The following is a 12165-nucleotide window of genomic DNA, read 5'->3' as shown; positions in this document are numbered from 1 at the left end:
TTTGTGGTTTATATTGTTTTGTTCTTTCAGATTAGAAATCATATTGCATGATATACAGTATGGAAACATTTGGGACTTTGGCCAAATTATCTTCAGAAGATCAGTCTTTCATAGCTATGTCTGTCCCAAATGGTACCTTTTTTCCTATACAGTGCGCTACTATGGGCCCAGGTCAAAGTAGTGCACTAAATGGGGAATAGGGTGCCATGACAGTTGGCTTTGACACATCCACTTGGGCTGCATTTTCATCACATGCTTCAGTCTGTTCTCAGTTGATTCTGTCTTCAGTGGCAACCTGGCGAATCTGAAATGTCCAATGCAGGCTGCGGTTACAGATGACATCCTTCACTTCTTGGGATTAATTCCAATCTGAAATTGCTCCCTGGCCTTTTTTAGCGAGGGAGTCATATGCTGAGACCACGGTCTCTTTTGCAGAGGAGCCCTGCATGAACACGTCAATAAAACAACAATTGCACTATACTTATCTATACTGAACAAAAATAAACGCAACATGCAACAATTTTACTCCGTTACAGTTCATATAAGGAAATCAGTCAATTGAAATAAATTCATTAGGCCCTAATCTATGGATTTCACATGACTGGGCAGGGGTTCAGCCATGGGTAGGCCTGGAAGGGCATAGGCCCAGCCAATCAGAATGAGTTTTTCCCCACAAAATGGCTTTATTACAGACCAAAATACTCCTGTTTCATCAGCTGTACGGGTGGCTGCTCTCAGACGATCCCACAGGTGAAGAAGCCAAATGTGGAGGTCCTGGGCTGGTGTGGTTATGTAGTTTGCGGTTGTTAGGCCGGTTGGACGTACTGCCAAATTCTCTAAAACGATGTTGGAAGTGGCTTATGGTAGAGAAATTAACATTAAATTCTCTGGCAACAGTTCTGGTGGACATTCCTGCAGTCAGCATGCCAATTGCGCGCTCCCTCAAAACTTGAGACATCAGTGGCATTGTGTTATGTGACTACATTTTGGTGTCCCTTTATTGTCCCCAGCACAAAGTCACCTGGTGTAATGATTAGGGCTGACCCCATTTAGTCGACTGGTTGATTGTTTGGTCGACCGAGATTTCTTTAGTCGAGTAGTTGCAATTATTATAATATTTTTTGATGGTGCACAAGACACCTGTCTGATTTGCACGTCTTAGTGGACCACAGGGATGGCACAGTCTATCACTCGAAGACGTGAAACTGAAATTGTATATGGTTATTATGTAAAAATGATGCAACACAAATAATATTTTATAACAAATGTGCTTTCTCCTGCGTTGGATACGGTCGCTGTCCGCGGTAATGAAAAAATATTCAGTGCGCCGTAGAATTGCCGCCTTTCCCTATGTTGCTATGTACATAATAGCAAAGTTAACCAGGATATCGGGATTGAGAACAATGCGGCGGAGGGAGCAGCAGCAGAGATGAGGAAACAGCCCTTGCCTTCGCCTAATTGTCTAAGAAAATTGAGGAGAGAGCAAACCAACTTAAGTTTAGGTCTATAATCAATATCCCAACTTAAATGTGCCGGGATTTATAAATCATCCATATATATCTACAGAAATGAGACAGATCTTGCTTCTGTTGCCTGTTTTGAGTGTTTGTTTAATAGCCTACTTCCGTGAGCACCAAGCCTCATGAAACGGCAAAATGTCGGATAAAGCAATTTCACAGATTCGGCTGTTTTTAATCATTGCTATGCTGTAATAAAGGATGTACATTTTTTCCCCGTTAGAACAGACTGGCATTACTTATTTAGCGTTTACAGTTTTCCAAACAGGCAGCACCTGTACCGTAACAGCACCTGTTTGTCACACATATGCACGCAGCTCTCGCGCCTATATCCTCCTTTTTCTTGATCTTATTGTTATTATTATAATTATAATAACTAATGTTATCATTAGTAGGCTTTGTATAGTAGCCTTGTATAACCACCATCGAGCTGTAGGCTTAAGAGCGTGTCCTGTTCAGTCTTAATACCGTAACTTAGGCCTATATTTAAATATATAGGCTACTGTATCAATCAATCGTTCATGCCATCACACAGCATACGAGACATTCATGCTTTGAAATGCAATCAAGCATTTGTTTTAAAATGAATAAAGGGAGCTTAGAATAATTAGCCTAAACAATAAAACTACAATTCACAAAAGCATGCAACTGTTTTTAGTCTGCTGTAAGAAAGGCTTTATCTTCCTTCTTTTTTGGAACAGACTGATACACATTTAGTGTTGTTTACACTGTTCCAAACGATCAGACAAATTATAATATTGTAATCTAACAGCAACTGTTTGGCACACATAACTCGCTCAACACTTGCTCCTATACCCTTCTTTTTCTTGATCTCCAGTAGTTTCCACAACTAAGTCAAATGTCTTCCGCAGAGCTGACTTCCCCGTACCCTCCTGAGCAACCAGTAAACATTCGCCCGTTTCGAATTTCTTTTTCACATCCTCCGCATCCATTTTGCTGATTTCGGCGTTATAACCAATTTATTGATGTGATTATGATAGGCTAAAAGGTCAGGCCCTAGTGGTTGCATGCGATGCTTACATGTTTCACGTAAAGAGAGCAAGAGTTGAGGGAAAACAGAACTTTTCAGTCAGAAACAAGAAACTGAATGGCTGAAATCTTGCAGCTTCAGCACGGACAGCGCAATAAACACTTGCTGTGTTGCCTTTTCGCTGCAGTAGGGAAGATGGCGAGACAACATGCGCCAGTCACACAGGCACTAGCTGTCATTTTTTTTACAGTGTGACCGTCATTTCTGTGTCTTAATCAAAATCAGACAAGATCAGTGCATATGTAGTTGATTTTATTCAAACACATAGGGTGCGTGACTATATGGAAAAAAATAAAGTTTAAACATTTCAACCAATCGATTGGTCGAAAGAACAGGACGGCTCTCGGTCTACCAATTTATATATATTTTTTGTCGGGGACAGCCCTAGTAATGATCATGCTGTTTAATCAGCTTCTTGATATGCCACACCTTTCAGGTGGATGGATTATCTTGGCAAAGGAGAAATACTAACAGGGATGTGCACACAATGAGAGAAATTAAGCTTTTTTTGTGTATGGAACATTTCTGGGATCTTTTATTTTAGCTCATGAAACACGGGACCAACACTTTACATGTTGCAATTATATTTTTATTCAGTGTGTGTGTGTATATATATACACACACACACACACACATACATGAAAAGCAAAACACAATCATATGAAACAAACACATTCTTCAGTAAAAAGGCCCTCTAACATCCACCTGAACTGCCCTAGAGGCTCCAACTTTAAGGAGTTTGAGATCATTCCACATGAGGTGCAAAAATATATAAAAACGGATTTACTTAACTCTGAGATCGGTGGCCATATGTATCAGAGTAGGTGTGCTGATTCAGGATCAGTTTTGCCTTTTACATCACAATGACTCAAATTACATGATCAGCACTCCTACTCTCAGATGCTTGATCCGGCTTCTGAATGGTCTGGATGAAAGCAAAGTGACGGAACCAACATTGGCCCAAACCAGAAGGCTAGTTTAATATATAACCACAAATATTCAACCTATCCAGAGCTTTCAGATCAGGGCAGAGTGAAAGGGAGATTACCCGATTGGTGTCCACCCCATATTTCCCCATTTGCTCAGCTTGAGGGAACCTTCTGTTTGTGAATCCATTGCTTCTTCAACTTCTCCGCTTTTGCCTTCTTCTCTGTGCCTGTAAGGATATGACATCACAGATAAGCAATCCTTCCCAGATAACATTCAAAACCATTTAGTAAACCGAGTAGCAGTGTGACCCAAAGAGCCAGATGCAATTCTATAACAATCACATTACTACTGATGCATTTTAAGTCGTGGCAGCCATGTAGAAATTGTGTATTGATTGTGGAAGAGCTGAGCCAAGCACAGCTTGTTGAAGGACGTAGGAAACTCACCCCATTTCTTATTCACAAACTGCACGGCCGCACTTTTATTTTGGCCTCTCTTATTTTGAAGGGAGAGAAGTTGATTGCCTGTAGCGAAGAGAGACAACAATGACTGATATTAGAACAGGGGTATACAGTGCATTTGGAAAGTATTCAGACCCCTTGACTTTTTCCACATTTTGTTACATTACAGCCTTATTCTAAAATTGATTAAATTTTGTTTTTCCCTCATCAATCTACACACAATACTCCAAAATGACAAAGCAAAAACTGGTTTTTAGAAATGTAGGCAAATGTTAAAATAAAAACGGAAATCACATTTACATAAGTATTCAGACCCTTTACTCAGTACTTTGTTGAAGCACCTTTGGCAGCGATTACAGCCTTGAGTCTTCTTGGGAATGACGCCACAAGCTTGGCACACCTGTATTTGGGGAGTATCTCCCATTCTTCTCTGCAGATCGTCTCAAGCTCTGTCAGGTTGGATGTGAAGCCTCGCTGCACAGCTATTTTCAGGTCTCTCCAGAGATGTTCGATCAGGTTCAAGTCCGGGCTCTGGCTGGGTGACTCAAGGACATTGAGACTTGTCCCGAAGCCACTCCTGCGTTGTCTTGGCTGTGTGCTTAGGGTCGTTGTCCTGTTGGAAGGTGAACCTTCACACCAGTCTGAGGTCCTGAGCGCTCTGGAGCAGGTTTTCATCAAGGATCTCTGTACTTTGTGCAATTCATCTTTCCCTCGATCCTGACTAGTCTCCCAGTCCCTTCTGCTGAAAAACATCCCAACAGCATGATGCTTCACCGTAGGGATGGTGCCAGGTTTCCTCCAGACGTGGCGCTTGGCATTCTGGCCAAAGAGTTCAATCTTGGTTTCATCAGACCAGAGAATCTTGTTTCTCAATGGTCTGAAACCCTTTACATTTTGCGTTTTATATTTTTGTTCAGTGTTTTCTTTAACACATTGATTTAATAAAATATTTAAAATCAGTCATCTTACTCAAATGAAGGGGATGATGATGCAATCTTTGCAAGAGGGAGGGAATCTGATTTCATTGGTCCTCAACTCGTGGCTGAGACACTTCATTCAGGATAAATGGAGTAAGCTCCAAGTTAGCCTGCCCTGGAGCAGGCTAGTTCTGAAGGATTCATTGCCATAGAAATTTACCCGGCTAAAAGGTGTAATCAGAGGTGACCAAAGTTACTTCGGTAACTCCGCAAACCTGATTCGTAGTATAAGGCCCTGTTTGATACCGGAGGCATGTTTGTGGTTTGTGTACGGCGATACGTATTGTAATCCAATACCGGAAACAAAGAGGAATGACAACTGTCAGCTGGGTAACACAAGCAATCTTGGTGTGTGCATTTGTCTTCATGTGAGGAGTGCGTGTGTTTGTCATGGTTTCTGTTAGCCGGTAATGGCCGGCATTTGGCCCCCCCAAAAAATTAAAAGCTGATAAATAAAACTGCCGCTGGCCAATGGTCAGAGAGAAGAAAAATTCCATTGCTAAATAATGCTTTTTAGCCTATTCACTGATGACTGATGGAAATAGCAGTCGATGTAAATTCATTTGACAGGTCATGCTTATCGGTCTATAGGTTAATTTGCATAATTGTGTGAAATTAAAATTGGCGCGTGTGTATTTTCGTTATGTTTATTACATGCGCAGAGCATTCAAATACAGAGCCTATGAGCAGAACATCTGTCAGTGCGAGAGCTGCTTCTACAGCTCCTCAAACAGCTAGTTTGTTGCTGCTGGAGGGAAACGTGCAGTGCTTTTATAAGCCCAATCATTGCACAATAATTCGAAATGCAATCACCTGTTAACAGTTGTGATGGCCACGATTAAAAAGTTACCATTTGTATTTCTCAACTGGTAATTGAAGCGCGCTTCCCATTTGCCATTCAAGTGCATATACACGGAGTGTACAAAACATTAGGAACATCTATTTCCATGACAGACTGACCAGGTGAAAGCTATGATCGCTTATTGAGGTCACTTGTTAAATCCACTTCAATCAGTGTAGGTAGATGAAGGGGAGGAGACATGTCAAAGAAGGATTTTTAAGCCTTGAGACATGGATTGTGTATGTGTTCACTCAGAGGGTGAATGGGCAAGACAAAATATTTAAGTGAACAGGGTATGGTAGTAGGTGCCAGGCGCACCGGTTTGAGTGTGTCAAGAACTGTACCGCTGCTGGGTTTTTCATGCTCAACAGTTTCCCGTGTGTGTAAAAAATGGTCCACTACCCAAAGGACATCCAGCCAACTTGACAACTGTAGGAAGCATTGGAGTCAACATGGGCCAGCATCCCTGTGGAACGCTTGACACCTTGTAGGGTCCATGCCCCAACGAATTGAGGCTGTTCTGAGGGCAAAAGGGTGTGCGACTCAATATTAGGAAGGTGTTCCTAATGTTTTGTACACTCAGGCAACAGTAGGCAGTCTTCGGCGCGTCACACCACTTTTCAATGAGCTAGAGGCAGTATGCATTTCAATAACCTATACTTAATTGTTTGAATCCTGAACCTTTTACTTCATTATCAGACATGTCTTACCTTGCTTCAAAGTAAAATCCGACCATAGAAACGTGGAGGCAATTATAAAGACGTCCTTATGCCATTTAAACCAGTAGCCCATTTCTCTCATATTCTATTTGTTTTCAAATCAACTCTTTCGTTGTCCAGTAGCTAATTGTTGCATCTTTAGATCTCCCCTCTTTCTAAATTTCTAAACGGATATTTTCATCTGTCACATGAAACCGCTCGCATGTGCGGTGCGCTTTTGACAACTGTTTTTCCGCTAATTGCATTTGCCTATGGAACGAACATTGACTTTTCATGAAGAAATTGTTTATAAATGTTTTAAGCTAAACATTCTGATCTGTTGCATCAGCTGTTAAGATGAATAGCCATCATCGAAATGTAATCTGTCATTATGAGCACTGTGGCTGGACGCTCTAATCGGGTTACGCACCCAATGCATATGGGTCCGTTAAATTTCTCAAATGTCTGTTAAATTTAAATGCTGCCGGTCAAATGTCCAGTGCCATATTTTCCTAACGAAACCCTGGTGTGTGTTCATACTTGTCGTCCTCTGACTTCCCGGGCCATACAGTCTGGCCTGTATGAAATCCATGGCTGTCTGCTGTTGGGAGTTGGCTGAAGATTGGTCCGCCACCCTCATTATGCTGTAGTTCCCCTTCAGACTGAAACGAGAGGTGTGTGTCATTAATGGACCATTCCTACTAGAGGAGCATTAGAATGGATTTTTTTCAAAAGGATGCTTGCCTAGTCGTAAACCTTACAGGGGAGCTACAAAGGGGGCGTCGCGAAAAACAGTAGGTTCTTAGCTGCTTTACTGGATTAGTAACTTTTGCAGAGCGTGAGCCACTTTAGCAAGTGTTCTCAGACGTGAGCCACGTGTCAAATTCTTGATAATAGAACCAGAGAGTAATTTTACCCTGTGCATACCACAAGCCTCTTACGGAGCCACGCTTCTTATGCCCTGGTTTCATTGAAATGAATGTGCTCATCTCACGCACGGCAAAAGTTACACGCCCAGTGTAGCATGTTAGACATGCCTTTATGGCTGCATTTACACAGGCAGCCCAAATATGATATTTTGCCCAATTATTGTCAAAAGATCAACATTGGGCTGCCTGTATAAATTCAGCCTATGGGACCAGAATTCAGTTTTACCTCCGGATATTTCCCTTGAATCCTTTCGCCTCCTTCTCTTGTTCCGATCCTTCGCTCCCCTCCTCCCCTGAACAGCTTGCCTCTTCATTGTTGCTTTCAGCTGGGATTAAGGACAAAATAAGCCAATTTAGTTTTAGAAACTGAAGCAGTAGCCATTATTTAACAATTTGTTGAAAGGTAAATTATAATTTCAATAAGGAAGAAACGAGACGGCTACTTGAAAATTAACTATGTGAGGTGATGAGAACATATCTACCTTGAGCTCCAGGTAACTTCTGTTTTCTAAAGAGATGGGTTAGGAACAGTTAGTTTCATATCCGTATGGCAATATAAAAGTATATCATAATTGTTGCATATTGGGGTATAGGCCTATGTGCACTTACTTTGATGGAGCTGTGTCAATTTCTTCTAGAATGTCTGCAGGGAGAAGACTTCTTTTCTGTACAAAACAACATGGAAGAGAAATTCGCTCACCAAAATTATAACCCTTTGAGCCCTTGGCAACTGAAAGTTGTGAGAAATAGAAAATCTCAAAACACTGCCTTAAAGCATAGGGAAATAAACGTATTTGCTATTACTTCTGACAGAAATTGTGCCAAATATGACTGCGCGCAGTAAATGGGCGGCAGGCAGCCTAGCGTTGGGCCAGTACCCAAAAGGTCGCTTGTTCGAATCCCCGAGCCGACAAGGTCAAATCTGTCTGTGCCCTTGAGCAAGGCACTTAACCCTAATTGCTCCAGGGTTGCCGTTGATAATGGCTGGTCTCAAGGGGAGTTGGGATATGCAAAAAACACAATAGGACATATATAAGCACCAGGGTAATAGCCGGCTTTTCGCTGTAACAAAATAGAAAAAACTATAAATAAAATTGGCACCGACCAATTATCCGGGAGAAGAAAAAAAAAAATCCCATTGCGAAATAATGATTTTCTTTGCCTATTAATTTATGGAAATACCAGTTGAAAGTATTCAGCCTCCTTGACATGTTCCACATTTTGTTAAGTTACAGCCGTGTTCTAAAATGGATTTAAAAAAAATATATATATATATATATATACACTGCTCAAAAAAATAAAGCCAACACTAAAATAACACATCCTAGATCTGAATGAATGAAATAATCTTATTAAATATTTTTTTCTTTACATAGTTGAATGTGCTGACAACAAAATCACAAAAATGATCAATGGAAATCAAATTTATCAACCCATGGAGGTCTGGATTTGGAGTCACCCTCAAAATTAAAGTGGAAAACCACACTACAGGCTGATCCAACTTTGATGTAATGTCCTTAAAACATGTCAAAATGAGGCTCAGTAGTGTGTGTGGCCTCCACGTGCCTGTATGACCTCCCTACAACGCCTGGGCATGCTCCTGATGAGGTGGCGGATGGTCTCCTGAGGGATCTCCTCCCAGACCTGGACTAAAGCATCCGCCAATTCCTGGACAGTCTGTGGTGCAACGTGGCGTTGGTGGATGGAGCGAGACATGATGTCCCAGATGTGCTCAATTGGATTCAGGTCTGGGGAACGGGAACTCGAAACTCACACGCCGACTATGCATAGGCTAGTGATTCTGCTGTTTGTTACTTGTCTTGTTGGCTGAAGAAAAGTAAATGTGGACATTTATTCTAACATCTTCAAAGTGCGCGTTAAGGACACACGTCACTGCATCCTCGACTTGCATGTTCTGTTGAGATGAATTACTATAATATAAATGTGATTTCTGTTATTTTGAGCAACGTGGGTGGACTCCTTAATCAGGTTACGCACCCAATGGTAAATTAAAATGCTGCAGGACTGGGGCCACATTTTCATAACGGAAACCCTGATAAGCACCCACCAAATTATTATTATTATTAAATTGTGGCAGAGATAACGTTAACGTTACTGTGCTAATAACATTGACAACATTGAGACATGGACCTACCTTCTGTTCTTGAAACAGCTCCTGTCTCTTCCTTCGTTTTTCTTTGAGAAAATCCTTTTCTCTGTGAACAAATGAATGTGTTACCTCAGGCTAGCCATTGAAGGGTAACTCTCAACCCCAATTTCTGCCTTTGCCCAACCCTTTAACATTTTCAAAAAATGAATTCTGGTGAGAAGTTGTGGGTGGGGGGAATTGCTCATGGACAGTTAGCACACGGTGGTAAGGTGCCGGGTTCCTAGATATCTACTGCCAATTGCAGTGTAAATTCGAATCCCCCATGGGGCGCAATAAATCTTTGAAATGTGGACTCACATTTATTGCGTTATTGTGTTGGGAAAAATGCAGTCATAGCTTGAAAATGAAGGGCTCAATTCAATCCAAACCGGATTGCTGTATTTACGCACTAGCTCTTTTTCCATTGGTCAAATTCACTCACTTTGGTCTTGGGTACTGTGTAAAAACCTACAACTACTACCAGGGCGACCCCGCTCACAGGTATGCTTTCACTTTTTAGAATTAGAAGTGTGTGTGGGCATTTAAAAATAAAAATAAAATTCTGCCCCATGTGGGATTAGAACTCACAACCACTGAGCTATGAGCCAACTGTTTGAGCAGACCAATCAGTCATAGCTGTTGGGAAAAAATATGAGTTGACATGACCACCATTGTCATCCATTTCTTGTTATGAATGATGTAGCTACAAATATAAACAAACGTATAATCCTCATCCTCATAGTATGAAACGATAAGCAAAAACGAATTTGGTCATATGCAGAAATGTGCCTTACTGCCATTTGAATTTTGTGCAAGGTCAGTAGTCTAGACAAGGAAGCATCATGCAAAATATATTGGCACACTTAATTTACCAAGACCATTGCCAAATAAGACACGATGTCATCTGCTTTTATAGTAAGCCTTGAGGCGGTACCACTCAGCACAAGCACATCTAGATGGGAGTGTATTTCATACCGAACACCTCCCTTGAGATGACGTATGACGTAGAGGCACCTCCTCTACATCACGATTTCAATGGTAGAGTTGAACCGCTAGGGAGCAAAACTAATTAGATTTACTACTAAAAGACCAAAATATCACTATTGCAACGAACTATCAAAATGAAGACCAGAATTGACGTGTTTCACTAGAAATAAGCCTAAAACATCTGGTTTTCGATTAAAAAAACGTTTTTTCATGAACGTTACTCTAACAAAACACTACTGTACCATGAGGACATCGTTAGCATTAGCACGTAGCTAGCCTGTACCTTTTGGCTGTCTCCAACGCATCTTTCATGTTCCGTAGAGCGGAAGCCTTTGAATCTTCGAAGGTCACCTCTTCTGGAGCATCGTCGTCGCTTGAGTCGAGATGTAATTGAAAATCATCCGTCATGTTTGCACTATTTAATTTATTTGAGGACGATGCAGATTTCCTATGCAGTTTTTTCGCCATCTTGGGTCGTTACGTCATCAGTCCACGTCTTCTTATTTGATGAGGTTTAAGGGCGGTTGGCATCCAATAAATGTTGCATTACCGCCACCTACTAGACTGGAGTATAACTCCCTTATACTTTGCTTAAAAAAACTAAAAAAAACTATCTAACACTACACTCACTAATTTTTTATATATATAAAAAAATATAAAAAATAAACACCATACTCCACTATTTAGTCCTACTTCAGGCCAACAGCCTGAAAGGATGGGACACCACGACTTAACACACCCTGTAACTCTTCTGACATCAAGTCTGGCACACCCAAATACCTCGCTGCAGCTGCCACCACAACCTCAATTTTCTGCAACTTACGTTCCATCCCTGCAGTACAGTTGATAACCATTGCTATAAATGCTAAAAATCCAATCCATACCATAAGCACACAGCCAAGACCATGCAGGAGTGGCTTCGGGACAAGTCTCTGAATGCCCTTGAGTGGCCCAGCCAGAGCCTGGACTTGAACCCGATCTAACATCTCTGCAGAGACCTCAAAATAGCTGTGCAGGGACGTTCCCCATCCAACCTGACAGAGCTTGAGAGGATCTGCAGAGAAGAATGGGAGAAATTCCCGAAATACAGGTGTGCCAAGCTTGTAGCGTCATACCCAAGAAGAGCGATGCTGTAATCACTGCCAAAAGTGCTTCAACAAAGTACTGAGTAAAGGGTCTGAATACTTATGTAAATGTGATATTTACGTTTTTTATATATATATATATATAAATTAGCAAACATTTCTAAAAACCTGTTTTTGCTTTGTAATTATGGGGTAATGTGTGTAGATTGACGAGAAAATAAAATAAATTAATACATTTTAGAATAAAGTTAAATGTGGAAAAAGTCAAGGGGTCTGAATACTTTCCGAAGGCACTGTATATCACTTGTTGGTTTATCACTCTGTACTGGTACAGATCTACTACTCACACCACTCCTCTCAGGATCCCTCCCCCTTGACCCATCTTCCTCTACTTTCTTCACTGCCTCAGCATATGACAACTTCTGCACTACTCTAACCCTGGAAACCTCAACCTGCCTCTCTCGCACCTGACATTTCTGATCCCCAGCCCCATGGGCACCCCTACAATTAACACATACCACTACTTTCCCCAATGCTACA

General features: G+C 41.3%; 1 protein-coding gene across 1 annotated transcript; it reads right to left on the bottom strand.

Moving 5' to 3' along the window:
* Positions 1-3141: 3141 nt before the first annotated feature.
* On the bottom strand, positions 3142-11037 carry nol7 (nucleolar protein 7). Its single transcript, XM_084139543.1, has 8 exons — positions 10824-11037; positions 9560-9620; positions 8014-8069; positions 7887-7912; positions 7631-7730; positions 7016-7137; positions 3945-4022; positions 3142-3724 (listed from the first exon to the last, which is right to left on the bottom strand). Exons 1-8 carry the CDS (start codon positions 11006-11008, stop codon positions 3651-3653), a joined length of 702 nt encoding a protein of 233 aa, XP_083995669.1. The 5' UTR covers positions 11009-11037; the 3' UTR covers positions 3142-3650.
* Positions 11038-12165: the final 1128 nt, after the last annotated feature.

Source organism: Coregonus lavaretus (assembly GCF_964263955.1).
Source record: "Coregonus lavaretus genome assembly, chromosome: 23".
Classification (NCBI taxonomy): domain Eukaryota; kingdom Metazoa; phylum Chordata; class Actinopteri; order Salmoniformes; family Salmonidae; genus Coregonus; species Coregonus lavaretus.
The sequence above is the reverse complement of the archived record's forward strand: the minus strand, read 5'-3'. Positions and strand labels throughout refer to the sequence as shown.

Excerpts from the sequence above, each read along its gene's own strand:
- nol7 (XM_084139543.1), bottom strand. The coding sequence starts at position 11,008 with ATGGCGAAAAAACTGCATAGGAAATCTGCATCGTCCTCAAATAAATTA. Across the intron at positions 9,621-10,823 it reads GCGTTGGAGACAGCCAAAAG|AGAAAAGGATTTTCTCAAAG; the intron begins GTACAGGCTAGC and ends ATTTGTTCACAG. Across the intron at positions 4,023-7,015 it reads GGGAAGTCAGAGGACGACAA|GCAATCAACTTCTCTCCCTT; the intron begins GTATGAACACAC and ends TCTTCGCTACAG.